The 16,263-nt window shown below is 45.2% G+C and overlaps 1 protein-coding gene across 1 annotated transcript in view; it reads right to left on the bottom strand.

The window, feature by feature from the left end:
- adgrl2b.1 (adhesion G protein-coupled receptor L2b, tandem duplicate 1) overlaps positions 1-16,263 on the bottom strand; it is a 60,416-nt gene that overhangs the window by 25,564 nt on the left and 18,589 nt on the right. Inside the window, exons 4-8 of the mRNA XM_080836892.1 lie at positions 12,905-13,705; positions 3,557-3,853; positions 3,314-3,417; positions 2,768-2,953; positions 195-233 (exon numbers count right to left, since the gene is read on the bottom strand). Coding sequence (XP_080693018.1) covers positions 195-233; positions 2,768-2,953; positions 3,314-3,417; positions 3,557-3,853; positions 12,905-13,705 — 1,427 coding nt within the window. The remainder of the gene's footprint in view (positions 1-194; positions 234-2,767; positions 2,954-3,313; positions 3,418-3,556; positions 3,854-12,904; positions 13,706-16,263) is intronic.

Genomic DNA, 16,263 nt, shown 5'->3' with positions numbered 1-16,263 from the left:
TGAAAGACAAGCTGGACATGGACACAAAACAAGACAATGAGGAACACGAGTGACAGGTGGTTGGACATCGACTCACAAGCCACGAGACAGGCAGCCAGATGGACTGACAGAAAAAGCAGACAGGAGCAACACAAAGCCTGCATGCATCCGAAAGGGTGACAAGGGACTGTGGAAGCATTGCACTGCGGTTATACCTTCATGTATGCCCTGCAAGTCCTTTCTCTTTTCTGAAGCTTTTTTTTTATATGAGCACAAAGGAAGATCAAAACAACAAGAAGCACAGCATTAACAGGCATAGGACCTCCAGATCAAGTGACTCTTTGAAATGACACTCAAAACAGCCATTCCACTGCACAGAAGTAACCACTTCAGCAACCCTAGGATTCAATCAAGTTTACATTAGAATGGCTGTACACGTAAAACGGTCATCATCACAGCGATAGCTCATTGCCCCCATTTCTATTAAAAGTGCCTTTGAATATGTAACCAGCTTACATAATAAAAACAGCAAGAATGCTGAATAGCAGAGAGGAGGAATATATGGAGATGGGAGTACTGTACCGTGCATTAAAGCCAAGCCCTTGAAAATATCCATGAACTCATTAGACAGTGTTTGGAAAGGGTCATTTATATTTGATAGTCAGGATTATTGTGCTCTCTGGAAATACAGTGTTTTCTAGCCTGGCACTGGCTTGCTGCTGGATCAAAACAAATTCTTCCATCTGCCCTCCACTGAAGCCATACTTGGGGACTTGTGTACAGATTTGCAAGTAGGATAGCAGTGATCGCTGACTAAAGGGTTCAGCCAAGGACAGGCCCGCCATGATGCACGGGACGTAAATATCCTCCCGTGCATCACTTATTCACAGCATATACATGCTGCATGGGGTGTAGCTGGCAAACACATATAGCCATACACATAGACAACATATAGTAAATTCGTTAAAGTTGGTCAGCCACTCTCCTTTGCACGATAACAGCAATCCTACGCCACAGCATAAGTGGGCATGTGAACTGCCTCATTCCCGTCTTCGAGAACTTGCTGGAATTTCTAAATTCTTGGCAGTCTATTTAAAATATCAGCAGCAGCACAGAAGATTTAGCCTAGAAGGTTCGCAATGTGAAAAACGAAAGACTTAGTTTACGCACTAGTAAACATCCATAAAAATGTTAAGGGTAGGTGAAAATGACTGAAGTATAATTGTGTAAAGAAAAGAACGGTGGGTCAGCGTATCGCCCAGATAGCTTTGTTAACTGCCATAAGATCTTAAATATAACTGTGCCATGAATGCTGTTTTTTAGCCACTGGAAATCTTTGCTGACTGCCTCACATCTCGCAGCAGTTCGCGTTCACTATTCCGTTACATGCAGTCTCATGTGGGAATAAAGACACATGGAATTTTGCTCTGATTGACGGCAAAGTGGGAATAGCAATTTGTTATCGATTAGGGATTGCTTTTACAGTTCTCGGAGGGCATTTACCGATTGTTTTTATGGATTTTTTTCGTATGTGAAGGAGGCTATATAAAGCTGTGTGAGACAAGCAGCAATCTGTAGAGACCAAGCCGGCCGCTGTGTGCTGCTGTCACTGAAGAGCGAGTCAGCTATACATATGCAACGCAGAACAGGACAAGTACTCTCCCATGGGGCCCCAGGCTTTTTAAAGCAGTCTTCTATCCATTAGCATCAGGTTTTACATCTGTACCACCAGGTGAGGTGACATGGCTAGCCCTATAATTACCACTGAGGCGGAACAGATTCTCGGAGGGCCTCGGGGCTGGGCGGGTGCTAATCCTGAGACAGTGCAGGGCAGGTGGGAATAAGAGGCAGGAATGTCAGATACTGCAGGCAGAGGGACTGTGGTTTGAAAAGGTGTGGGGTTCAGCGGACTAGGAGGCAGCAGGGGGGCTTGGTGGGGGGGCTAAGACTGAAGAATTCCCTGGAGGCAGAGAGGGGATAAGACTGCGAAATTCCTGAGAAACAAGGGGCATTTTAGGGAGGTGGAGGATACCAGGATTTTGGTGTGGGCTTTGGGAGAAAATTACCACGGAAATCCCTCATCTGATGGCAGCTATCCACCCTCCCTGACATTCTTTCCAACTAGCAGCTTAAAAGCCTGATCCAACTTATCGAGGTATTATTTGAATTAATTTTGGCCTGTCAATTAGATCCAATAAGGTTTCCCTGGCAGGAAAATTCACTTAAGGTTAGGATTGATGGAAGGGATACTTGCAGAAAAGCCCCACAGGAGACTTCATCTGTTCTAATTGACAAGAGAAAGCAATTTATTCTGCTTCCTTCAAGGTGTGAGATCATTAGTATCAATTGGCCAAGCACTGGCTTACAGAGCCCGAGGATGCTGCACCTATGCAGGAAGAGAAATGACCAGCTGTGCAATAATTAACCTAACAGCATGGTAAGAATACCTTTAAATAACTACATTCATTGCAATAATTGTATTTGCAAAGGGCATAACTTGACATGAAAGGGTTCCAGAAGAGTACCTAGAGAGCCGGACGATTAAAGCAAAATTATTAATAGCCCCGTGTGTCACTGTGACAGTCAGATTTTTCCACAAACAGCTGCTCCATTATCACTGAGAGCCTCTCCAGATAATAGATGGTAGATAATAGCGGGAGACCCTGTCTGAATACAATGTCATTTTAGAGGGGGAAAAAAGATCAAAACATTCATACAATAGAGGTCAGTGAACGTGTCTGGTTTAAAGTCGGGCATCTGTGGGGATTGGAGGCAAGGGCAGCGTTACCTTGTTGAAGCTGCGCCCGGCAGAGTCCTTCTCGCTGGGCCTCAGCTCCTGCAGCTGTGCGTCCAGGATGTCCACCAGCTGCTCCATGAGGCGCACTGAGGAGCTGACGTCGCCGGGAAACACAGGCCACTGGGTGTGGTGCGCCAGTTCGTTGGCCAGGTTGGCTGCGTTCTCGCCGCTGCGGATCTGGAAGAGTGCAGACGTGAAAGAGTTAGCTGCATGGAGAAAAGCTCCTTGACAGACACGGTTGGGCTGCGCTATGCATCACCACAGGAATCAGGCGGAAAATGTGGCCCTGGAAAAATGTGGCACAGAAAAGCAGGATTTTACAGTAAGTATCATTTCCGTAACTAGAGAGAGCACGGCACACAGGCTACGATTTCCATTCGGGATGACAAAACAAAAACACGTCGAAATAGGCGCATCTGTTGTTCCAAAAGACAGGAGATAATGAGTATGGATTAAAATTCATGAGGTAGGGGGAGACAGAAGTAGATGCACAGTGTCTGTGTGTTTGCACACAGGGGAAGCCGTTGTGGTGCTCACCTTCTGAGCTACCTGTGTGACCCAGTGGGAGGTGCAATTGCTGAGATCCGGGCCCTTGGGGATCCAGGCCCCCGTGGTGGCGGAGCAGAGGTAGGAGGCGATGCCTGCGTGTTGACAGAGAGGAAGGAACACAGATGCATGAAATAGCCGTCAGGGTCAAGGTATGACCCACCACAGGAGCAGGAATGACCCAGCTTAGAAAAGACCACCATCCTATCATTCTTACATAGGACACACACATACCTTTAGTACCCTTAGGGCAAGGTCTCTCCACATTCATGCCCCTGTGTGTCTGTGGCCACACTATTCCTCTCCTCACTGTTCCCTCGCAGAAGCGTCTCGACGACGGTGGAGGCTCTACAGTGGGGGGACTGGAGCTGCCAATGGGGTCTGCTGGCAGATCCACCCCCCCTTTGTCCTCCCTGGGGTCAGCCATGATGGTGGTGTTGACTGGGCTCCGCAGCATTGTGGTGGAGATGGCGGGATATGGGGTTGTTTTGAGAGGCGCAGCCGACGTAACATCATCAGTGACAGTTGGGGCTGAGAGACGACAAGAATGACAAGTCACAATGAATGTGGATTCTTCTCGGGATCAGGGACTGCGAATAGGCTGAATCTTTCCTCACTGTCACAATGCATAGCATTAAATATTAAACACAATTCTCTTTAAACCCAGCAGTCAACTGACTTTGCCTTGGGAAAACTCACTTTATTGCTTATTTCCTCTTTTATATGGCAGAGACATACTATCGCTGTATTTAATCTCCTTTTATTCATTCACCAGAGGTTGGTATGTTCAGAAAAACAAAAGGCTAGACAAGAAACTTTTCACCACAGCGCAGCACAAATGTAAAGAACCCCGGAAATGCCCCCTCCATTGCCCCACCACCTCCTTCCTAACCCGGCTGCTATTCACTGATGCCCGCTCCCGGGCAGAGGACCAGTGGTGGAGCTCTCTATAATTTGGACATGTTTTCTTCTGGAGAGAATCTCAACACCCAGCTCGATTAAATGTCAACACTGTAAGACAAAGCCTGCTTGCACTTTATTTCCTCCCACTCGTTTCATCTCTCTCTTTGATAAAACAGGCTCGAGGTAACTAAAACGCAACGCCCCTGGCCTAAGCCATACATCACAGGTGAGATAATGCGCTTGTGCTGTAGCCGGCGCACGCCTCTGAAGGAGACTTTTTTTTTCTCCACGCACTTTAATGTTTGTATGAGGGAGTAAGCGCCTGCGAGTCTGATTCCGAGTGCAGGTCATTGCATGTGAATCTGCACAAGGTTTGCCTGCATGGATGGATGGATGTGCTGGTGAGTGTGTTTGTACGTGTGTGTGTGTGCACGCATAAACACATGCCAGGCATGGAAATCCGGTTTGAAATTCAGAATTTAGAGTGACTGTTTCTGGTCTGACTGATTACACAGCAATGGCCACTCCACGGCTGTGCCAGATAAGGCCGGCATTCTGCTCCAGTGCGGGCCAATACTACTAAAGCCTGCAGCGCGGCCCTGAGAGGAGGCAGGCGCTTCTGGCAAAGAGCAATATTGAGAGTCGGACAGGCCATCATGAAACACGCGTCTCCATTTCCCTTTGAGTGAATAGTCTAGTGACAAAGCCTGCGCACACACACACACACACACACACACACACACACACACACACCACACACACACACACACACACACACACACAGACACACATACACACACACCACACACCCACACACCCACACACACTCTCACACACACACACACACACACACACACACACACACACACATAAACACACACACACACACACACACATACACACACACACACACACACACACACACACACACACACACACACACCACACACCCACACACCCACACACACTCTCTCACACACACACACACACACACACACACACACACACACACACACACACACACACACACACACACACACGCTCTGGGCCTCTGTCCAATGCTGCAATCTGGAACATCTTTGTTTTGTTTCTTCATTCTGGAGAAGTATGCCGTTCATTACAGCCTCGAGTTCTGCCTAAAGACTCGGCGAGGAACCCTGGGAGGGTAAACAATAACACCGGGATCTGGAGTCAATCTAGCAGCAGAAGGCAGAAGTCAAAAAGACAGGTCCCGGCGCTGTCCAACAGGGACATTGGCTCCACGTCACCTGCTTCGTGAACCACCACAGAGACAGACAGGGATTCTTTTCTTATTAGTGTGTTTGCTTTTGAATTACCTTGGTTGACTAATCCATTCATTTAATCGCTCCTTTATCCATTCTACCTTTCCCAGCTCTCATTCATTCACTCACTCACTCGCTCCGTCATTTATCGACTTTCAGCGGAGCACACAATGAACGCCAATGCGGCAAAGAGCATCCAGTGCTCTCTTGCTCCATGGGGCATTTTTAGTTCTTAAGACACTCCAATACCTCTGACCGCTCTAGATTGGAAACCACATAAAAGGGCTGTCACGGTATCCATCAGGCTGACTGACCACGGCTATACATGCAACCCCCCCCCCCCCCCCCCCCCCTGCTCGCTGCTGGATGTGATTGAGATGAAGGCTCAGAAGCAATATCACTGAATGGTCTGCTATTCACCTACCTGAACCTGTCAGCCTATCCAAATGAGACTGGAGACCGCCACTGAAAACCAGCTCTGACCTCTTGTCGTTTTTTTTTCGCTCTCTCTTCACTGTGGTTCTACATTTTTCCCTTTTTTTTTTACCCCCATCCACTTAAACGTCCTACAGCAGACATCTGTGGCATGCTTTACAGCCCTGGATATAAATAAATAAATATCAAAGAGTGAGCAAGAGAGGGAGTGTGAGAGAGAGAAAGAGAAAAAGAGAGAGAGAAATCTTTCAAAATAAATACTGAGGTAAACTGCTTGTCAGTGACCTATCCCGCCTCACATTTCTTTTGACATCTTCAGACCCTCGGCTCTACAATTTTCTTTTGATTATGCCGAGCAATTTCACCGGCTGGCAGAGGAATCTCGGACCCGCCATCCCTCCCTGCACTCAGCCTCCTGAGGAGAGGGGAGCTTCAATTAGCTGTCATTTCACCACTGTCTACAAAGTCACTTTCTGCGCCGAAAAATAAGAAAGCAAGGACATATAGTCCATTAGCAGCCAGCCATTTGCCAAAGGATCAGCCGTTTCAAATAACATGGACAGAGGCTGAGGAGCCCTTGTTTGATCATGTTGCTTTGCATGGTTCAAGATAGCGACGTGACCAAATTCACCGTACATGCAGGCCGTGGTGCTCAGTTCATGGGTCGGCAGTACTGCTCTTGGACAAACAAATCAGAGTTAAGCTATATCTCCTTGTTATTATGACATGGATATTTTCTAGGGTTCACAAAAAGATGGCTATAAAAATCCAAATGCTAAGCTAATTCAGCCCCTACTCACCCACGGCTTTAGGTCCAGTTTATCTCCAGCTCTAATTCTCCAATGAAGGCCTTTTTAAGACGCGCACAAACACTGGTTATTAAATTTGTGTAGAGGCAGACTGTCTGTGAAACAACATAATAATGAGGAGATCAGTGTCTGCGTGTGTGTGTGTTCAGTCTGGATCGACCAAATAATGGCTCAGTCCCCCTTCTGAAGCCTGAATCTCTCAGTGGAAGTGGATTTAGTTTTCCCCCAGCGTTATTCCACACATCACAAAGAAAAAAAGTCACATTCTAGAGCTTTTAAAAGAACTGACTATGCGCACAGTTACTTCTGAGGACACAATTGTAGTCGCTGTGGCAGATACATGTAGTTGTATGGCTAATCAGGCCCACCAGGATTTCATATTTTTTTTGTGTGATTTTTGGGATAAAAACACAGTGTTGTTGGTAGTTTCTAAACATTTGTGAGAAATGTTGTGATTTTTTGTATATTTTTAAACCCCACTTTAACTCTACATGTACTAGAAAAATAAATAATGAGAGAGAATAATCACAGATGTCACTTAGGTTAGCTATATACCGTATATATTTTTCTTTTTTAATATTTCGTGTATTAGTAATTTGATTTTGGTTTTGTGTGTCCTAAGAACACTTTTTAGACCACATTTGTGTGACAATTTAGATGTTTCACAAACTTACCACACTTTATTTAATGGTCATGTCATTCATACTAGAATTTTCATGAAATTAGGTTAAACTAAAATGTCATGCCTTGGTTTGAAGCTTTGAACTCTGGTTAATTGTCAGAGGAGTAATCATGAGTAATCCTCTACTATTGTTTAAAGAAAACTGAAAGAAAATCTGGTCAAAATCTGGTGTCCATTCCTGGCCTTATTTTTCCTGTCAATCCATCACACATTTGATACCAAACGACGGGGACATGAAGTAGAAGTGGCAGCGTTTAAGACAGACTGTGCATAACCTCATAGGAGGAGGCCAGAGGAAGTGGAAATATGTTGTAATGTAACATCAAGGCTGATTTTCTACAATGTTATGCATATTTTATGCAGTAAATAAGTATAAGTATGCAGCTTTGTAATTAAAATGGCTAATTTTGCGTTGAATTCATAAAACACTGGCTAATAAAACACTAACACTGGGGTACACAGTAGAGGTACCTCGATTTAAAATGAACTTTAAATCAAAAAACTAAATTTACCCATGTGGCCTTTTTCATTTCTCACCTCAACTTCAACAAGTGTGAAAAAAGCTTCAACTATTCACAAGATAAAAAAAAACGATGAACCCATCTGTTGGACTGAAGAACAGACCATCAAAGAGCCAAACAACACTTGGGAAAGTTTTCTTTAAAATCCTGATACCCAATCAGTCATTACGAATAAATGCACAACTACATTCATCTCAGAAGTATGCTGCTGTTTATCAACATTCAACTGATATTAAATGTCAAATACAAAATATTTACTTTGAAATAATACATAAGTGCTTTGATACAAAAAAATGATTCATGATCTATCACTGTTAAGTTATTTGTATGACAGATCAAAATGCTATCATGGTGCTGGGATTTCATAAAGTCCTTGATAGCCACTTAATCTATTCACCTGATTATTTAGCTCCAGTGTTGACTGACCAAAAAGGCCACTCCATTAGGTTCATGTGCACTAATCAGAGACTGATTGAAGTGGATGTTACTGTTCATCTTGTCCTCAGTGTCACCACCAGTCCACATTACTATGATTGCACAAAAAAGCCAAGGATAGCAGTGCTCTTACAGCATAGTAGCCTTTGACTAACCTATTTAGAGATGGGTTTATAGCCTGTACTATAATATTGTTATAAAGGTATATAAATATACTACTGTTATAAAGGATAGCTAGTCTAATTATTAATACAAAGCATTGTATGTATGATCACCCAGTTAGTATTAAAACATGTTAAAATGTTTTAAATAAGATATTTGATCAAATAAACATAAAACATGTTTAATAAGTGTGACTGATCGATGAAAGTGAGAATATTTAACTGTTTAAATGTAGAAAGAAATGCTATTTAACAGCTGCTGGGAATCTCTTTTTTTAATGAAAATTAAAAGTACAGGTGTGCCATATTTTTTAAATGTGTCAATATTCGCCCTGTGGTGGTGGTGACGGGAAGAGGTGTTCACTTAGGAACCACTGTTCTACAGCAACATGATCCTCAGTCTTGAGCATTATCTTCAGATAGCTGAAATTGTGCCACGAGATCATGGACACCATGGCCCAGTTACCGCCTGCATAATCATCTCTACACTACATCACAAAGCTGACGATGTTTTTCTTTACTTAGCAGCAAAACAGGCCAGCAGGCCAGACTCATGCAGCAGCAACACACAGTGCCAGCTACCAGTCACCGCTAACGGCAGGCAAAAGCAGTGATGAGAACCACCTGTTCAGCAGACGGTCTCAAGTTTTAGGGGCCTGGGCCCCCCCGCTAAACACACGGCTATTACACTGCGGCTGCCGCCCTCCCCACCCCCCCACCCACTCTCTGCCAACATGCAGGTGTCAAACGCACCCTCACTACTGAACGGGAGCCATTAACAGATTGACTGGAATGTCCCTGACGTGTGTTCTTAGAAGAGCCAGAGGCAGATAAAACCTGACGGATTGGTGCCAGCCAGGGCCTGCATTTAGAATCCCTGATTTACGAGTGCCGAGACAGAAGACTGCATTGAGCCAAAAGACTCACTTATTAGCAACAGCACTGACATAAGCCTGAAGGAGAGGAGAGGAGAGGAGAGGAGAGGAGAGGAGAGGAGAGGAGAGGAGAGGTGAGGAGGAGAGGAGAGGAGAGGAGAGGAGAGGAGAGGAGAGGAGAGGAGAGGAGAGGAGAGGAGAGGAGGAGAGGAGAGGAAAAGAAAAAATAAATAAAACAAGTCAGTGGGTGAGTCGGGGAGAGATGGGAAGAGAAAGAGAGAGAGAGACAGAGGCATAAACACCGTACACATGCTCAGCCCTCATTCATTCCCATTCTGAGTGGCATCGCCGCTCCCTCAAAATCCTTCATTTCCACTTGACTGGTCGGTGCATTCGGCGGGCCTGGCAGCATTCAGCACAGCAGCAGCACTCTTCCAGGTTTGCCCCTGGGACAATGACCTTTTATCCAGCATGACTCACAGAGGAGACTGGTTAATGGCTCCAAATGCAGAAAAGGCATAGAGCAACATGAACTTACTGCTCATTTTTTTTTACTCTCTCAAATCGCTTCCCATTTCAAATTTGTACATGACTTCATGCATTTATTCAGTGATTAAACAAACAAATTAAATATGCGGCATGACTTGGGCTCCAGCACTGTCAGAATCCCATGTCTGGCGCTCTATAGTGCTCCATACCTTACGGAAAAGCCATTCATTTTACGGTTTTACGGCTCTTCTTTACCTCTCAGATCAATGCTACCTCTAGGACAAATTAATTTTTCTCCCTTCTCACCTTGTCACTTTGAAATCTTCCTGGCAATTATTGGCGCTTCTGATTACGCTCCTTTTTTCCGCCAGGCTCGGACGAGGCCCTGTCTTTGTGTGCATCACAGACAATGCCTTTCAAGTGTCGCTGTAAGGTTTTAAATCAACGGTACTTAGGTACGCATTTTATTGGCATGCTGCCTCTGAAGTGAGGTTGTATAAGAGGATGAACATTTTGATTGTTTGCTCCTTCCATGTCTTTGAATACTTCTGCAACTCAATAGTGGTGGCTTTCCTAGCGTCGAGCATGCAGAAGACATTCTTAAATTGAAACTTTAACACAAAATGATGATGTAAATTGCTGTTCCACATAGACCGCCAGCAACTGAAAATAGAAGCAACGTTTTTTTTTTTCCTCTGTAGTAAAGGGTCTCCAAAACTCCATATTGAATAGATGATCCCCTTTATGTGTGACAATTACATGCAAAACCTTTGCAAGGAAGCAATTCTTTAAACCGCTATAGGAAAGGTTGTATTTGAACGGCTTGTTTCCATGGTACGAGGTGTAACAGCATGCCTGGCAGTCTCTTGATTTCAAATACTAGAAAAGACTGATGCAATCTACAACTAGCAATCCAGCTTCAGCACGCAACTGTTTGCAATGTCACATAATAGGGAAGTAAACGTTCAGGCAGACACTGGAGCTGTTTGTATTTTTGTAGACTCTTGTGAACAGAAATGGCACCGGAATTTACTGTGGTACCGACTACCGAGTGAATCTTAATGGACACAATTAATTTCCTCTATGCCTCAAGAGCTACTCACTTGCAGTGAGAGAGACGTTATTTCAGCGCCATTAGGTTCTCTCGTCGAGTAGGTTTCTTTATGGCAGTCTGCAATGTGAGTTGCAATAAAACATAATAGTTTTATAGAGGAACAGTTGCAGGTACAGTGCATCGAAAACGTAATCAACACAAAACAATTAATTTTGCCTCAGACAAGCGACACTTAAATGGTTGTAAAGGCACACATGCATCCCTGTTTATTACCCACACGTGTTTATTTTCAGCCCTCCACAGGATGACCCCAATGCTCAAGGATATCTCAACAGCAGCCACAAACGAGAAGTGGACAGGGACTCCTTTAAATCACACAGCGCTGGGACTGACAGATGCAAAGACAGTTGCCATCACAAGATGCGCCAGCTCAACCAACAATGTGATTTGTTGTGTGCAATACGATGAGCAATTCAAATCATGAGGCGCTATGGAAAAATGGGGAAAGCGGGACAGGGTGATGGTGATGGTGAAGTGTGTGTGTGTGTGTGTGTGTGGGGTTGGTGGTGAAGTGTGTGTGTGTGTGGGGGGGGGGGGGGGTAGTTTTACAAGGGAAAGGGGGGAGGACCTTAGAGAATGTCTAAGGTGTTGGCAGAGGGAATATTTAAGCTCCTCATTCCGAATGCAGAACGATTGTGCGCTCCCGTGATCAGCCGCGGATGGTAATTAAGATAATTCTGTTGTTAATCACATTTACATATATTGGAGCATCAGTGCTAAAGTGTGCGCCGGTTTGCTGCACTCCCCCCTCCACCCCCTCCCCCAACCCTCACGCTTGGCAGCGCTATTAAAATTCTGGTGTATGTCTGGACTTAATTGCGGACTGGAAGGTTCTGCTCCCAGACCCACAGACCTTTCAGCTGAGGCCTCACAAAGGGGCCACACGACAACAAACAGTCATTGTGATGGGGGGGCGCAGGGGCGGGTCACAGGCCACGGAGGCCGAGCACGCCTTCCCCTGCGTGTTGCCAAGGCTCCTGCACTGAGAGGAAGGAGGCGTCAGCGTGATTATGCTTATTATCCTTGTGACAGAGGGCTGCTGTCTGCTGACACATCTGGCCTCACTCTCATCAACCCCCACCCCCCCCCCACCTCTAACACCCCCACCCCCCGAAACCCCGCTCCCGTCACAAATCTATCCCATCTTACAAATGACCCTCAGTAATTGATCTCATCTTCACCAGCGCAGTCATTCCTCTAACCTTGTCACATGTCCGTGATTCACGGGTATCTGCTAGGCGTGGGGCTCTGCGCTTGGCTTTCACAAGCGGAAGAATGGTGTATGGAGAGCCCCGATCTAGTGCAAATTGAGTCCCCCTCCGAACGCGTGATAGGGTAGCCATAGCAACAGGTTCCAAAATCCATAAAAGCTACGAGGCATGGGCCTCTTCAACCTGTCTCCTCTCTTGACAGTATAGATTTGAACTTGATGGCAGTGGCATATTTCACATTCCCATTTCCAATAGAAGTGTGTGGGAAGGTTAACAAGGGCAGAGTTGACAATGGATGGGCCCGGGCCCCAATGATTAGACAGCCGATGGGGTCGGTGCCTCTTGATAAGTGAGGAGCTGAGCGCACAGTTCAGCTTTATGGTAATCAGCCGATATGGCAGCGCTCTGCAAGCCATACATTACAGCAATGTAAATCATCCCCCCTGTATCATGCCGCCGAGTGAATCAGTAATTCTGTATACAAGGCAGAACATCCCCATGGGAACTAATGCAAAAAGCCTCTCCATGATATCACACTTGTATCGCAATTCTAAATTAAAAGTCAGTCAACTGTATCATCCGGGCACTCCAACTGCATTCAACGTGTACTCGAAAATCAACACATCCACACAAATCCAAACAAAGAGATAGTAATGAGCCTTACCTTCATCAGGATCGGGGGGCCCGAACTCCAGATCGTATCGTAGGATGTAAAAATTATTCCACACGTAAAGCTGGTTGTCCCTGGGGTTGTAATCCACGGCGGCGATGTACTGGTACTGGTTGGGAAAGAGTATGTCTGTGTACTCGCCCTGGCCCAGCTTGGTGTTGTAGATGTAGTCGATTTGGCTTTTGCTGGCCTCGCTCTCATTCTCCTCGTAGGTGGAGCGCACCACGTGCAGCACGCCGCACACCATGAAGGCATTGGAGGCCGAGCGCTTGTCGTAGGCAGTGTCCCAGGTGGCCTCGAAGCGGAGCGTGTAGGGGTTGAGCTGGCTCAGCACGATGCGGCCGTTGTTCTGCTCGGTGGCGTAGATCACCCACAGGCCGTGCTCGTCCACGGCCAGGTCGATGTCCGTCTTGCCGCCCCAGCGGTAGGGCGAGGTGTCGTGGTAGTTGGCGTTGGCCACGATGGCCTCGCCGCTCTTGATGCGTGTGCGCAGGTCGAACTTGACAATGTTGCGGGTGCGCTCCTTGTTGAAGAAGATGGCGCCGTCGTACGCCACAAAGCCTGTCCCGTCCACGCGGTGGGGCAGCTTGTAGGTGGTGGTCTGTCGGCCGTTCCGAAAGTCGTCGGGCGAGGCGTACTCTATCAGGGTGTCCGTGCGGTACGGCGTCCAGGGCATGAAAAAGATCTTGTCACCCGCCTGGAGCGGGTCTTTACACCAAGCGCCCGCTTGCTGCTCCGCCTCAAAGACAAACGAGGGCTCCCCGACAGCTTTCAGAGTCCCAGGACAAATGAAAACTGAGAACAGGCAGAGGAGCGAGACAGAAAGTCAGACACATACATCATCCCACACATTCAGATCATACAGCTCTAGCTCATACAGTTTTTTCCGTGTGGGTCAAACATGTATTTGCAGTGGCTCATAGACCACAGTCTCTTTTGGAGGTGTTGTGACTGGAATGAGGTGCATAGTAGAGAGGGAATACAAAAGGGTTAAGAGAAGGCTGTGAAAATAAGTGATGTTTGGAATTGGGCCTGCTTCCTGAGACTGCTCTCATACATGTTTAACTGAAAAGAACAGACAACAAAGACGGAAAACAATAATAGAACGTCAAAAAAGGTGCCCTGTAATTGAAATTAGATGCCCAGAAAGACACGGGGCCATGGACAGGGTTCAGACTTGCTCCCTAAATAAATAAGTGTTTTTTTTGTTTTGTTTTGTTTTTTTAAACATGTGTACAATAACAAGAGGGGAAAGGTGTCTACCGGCTGTGCAAAAAGCCAAACCTTCAAAAATAAACACAGATACATGAATTATGTTTGAGGAAAGAACAAACAACACAAACTGGATGGGTATTTGGGCGAGGGGGTTTGGGGGTTTGGGGGGGGGGGGGTGGTGAGCTGGAGGGAGAAATATCGGAACAGAATGAGAGTGCTATATCATACTGATAGGGGCGGAAGCAGTAAAGAAACGACCCCAAGGAAGTCACCGTAGCCAAATTAACTACAGATGGGTGAGGGAGGCCTTGGCACGAGATTACAGGTCCCTATTTCAGAGGACATCATACTTCTGTTGTGGAGGGCGGACACTTGGAAAAATCATGGCACACAAAAAAGGGAGTTCATTCTTTTTCAACCACGCTCTCCCATCACTACCACTGTAATCACCACTTGCTATGGAAGGGTATCAGAAGGGCAGTTCACAATTGGAGGGCACTGTGTATGTGTATATAAAACAGTCATACACTTCCTGAATTCATGTCATTGTCGATGCATATAATACCGTTGACATTTTCAGACAGAATGCATTTGCTTATTTCTTTTTTGTTAATAAAGAGGATCTTCATATTTTACAGCTGTATATTGCTTTGGCTTATGACTACTGGACCAGATACTCTCAAAGACATGAAATGTCAACCTAACCACAAACACCTCTCTTTACAAGAATGTTGTAGAGGATATTGCCGGCTAGAAACTACATATAGTTAGATGAACTATGTCTGAATATAATATAATGTAATAATAATATAATATAATGTAATAATAGAAATGCTCTGATAGAAAAGTAATCATTATGATCAGTACAGCAGCCAGCCAATCACATAGGTAATTCAACTATGTAATTTTGTTTGTCAAAATGACTTTGCTAGTTCATTCAAATACCAAAGTGCTTAACTGTATCAGCATCTGACCCAATAGTCGCTGCATGTGGCTATCACTGCATGTGTTTGCTAAATCCGATGTCTGAGTGGCGTACATGTGTGTTTGTAGGATTGATGTAAAGCTTCGATCGCCATGGGGTGGGAGTCAGGGGGGGAGGTACAAAAATCATATGACACAAAACAAGGAGCTGAGGATTAGGGACCAGACCAGTCATTTACCTTTTTGCTCCACTTCTATTTTAAGCGTTGGAAAAGAGAATGGAAAGAGCGTAAAGGGAGAGAAAGATTAGCATGGGTAGAAATATCTACACATATACAAAACAGAACAGTGTGTTAGAGGACAAGAGCATGACAATAGACCTATCTCCGGAAATGCACAAGTGAAAATAAAGCAACATATTTTGTGTGGATACAGCATCCCCCTATTAATGCAGAGGCAGAGGTTAGATCAGCAACAGTGTTTTGACAGTCAGTGTGAGAGAGAGAGAGAGAGGGAGAGAGAGAGAGAGACAGGGAGAGAGAGAGAGAGAAAGCAAGGAAGAGGGGGAGGAAAAGAGTATGGGGGCGAATCTGCATGTGAGACTTGACACTTGGGTGTTTCGAGAGAGTCAGAGTGGTCTCTGAGGACGAGACTAATTTGTCTTTACAATGGAATCTGGTTTCATACCTAGCGAAGCATGCTTTCCCTGTTTGATCTGTCTTACAGAGAGGTGGGGAAAAACAATGAAGCTTTGCCATCAGGTGACCACCATTGCATTCATTTTTTAACAGCATCCAGAAGTCATCGATCCAAAAACCTTTGCTTTTGAAGTGTCAAGGAACGATTTTTTTTTTTGTACAAGACAGAGAAAAAGAATATTTAGCTTGTATCAGGTGAAGAGTTTGACAACATGCCATGATTATTTCACAGAGGATTTTCTTTCTTTTTTGTTCCAGGCAAAAAAATCTATGTCAAAAACTGTGCAGTTTTTTTATGACCAAAATAACAGTGGAATTCCTTTAGTTGTTTGCTTTAGGTTTAAAATGTAGTCTTAAATAAATAAATACTTCTGCACAAAGAACACTGTTTATAGCCAAATGGACAGAAAACAAGAATCAAGCAAGCAAAGAAGCAATAGCAAGAGAAAGAGGGAGACAATTAGAGACAGAGAGAAAGCGAGATAGATATATAGATAGATAAATAAAGTGCATGAG

The sequence above is a fragment of the Sprattus sprattus genome, assembly GCF_963457725.1.
Source record: "Sprattus sprattus genome assembly, chromosome: 4".
In the NCBI taxonomy this organism is placed as follows: domain Eukaryota; kingdom Metazoa; phylum Chordata; class Actinopteri; order Clupeiformes; family Clupeidae; genus Sprattus; species Sprattus sprattus.
This window is presented reverse-complemented; position numbering and strand designations above follow the sequence as displayed.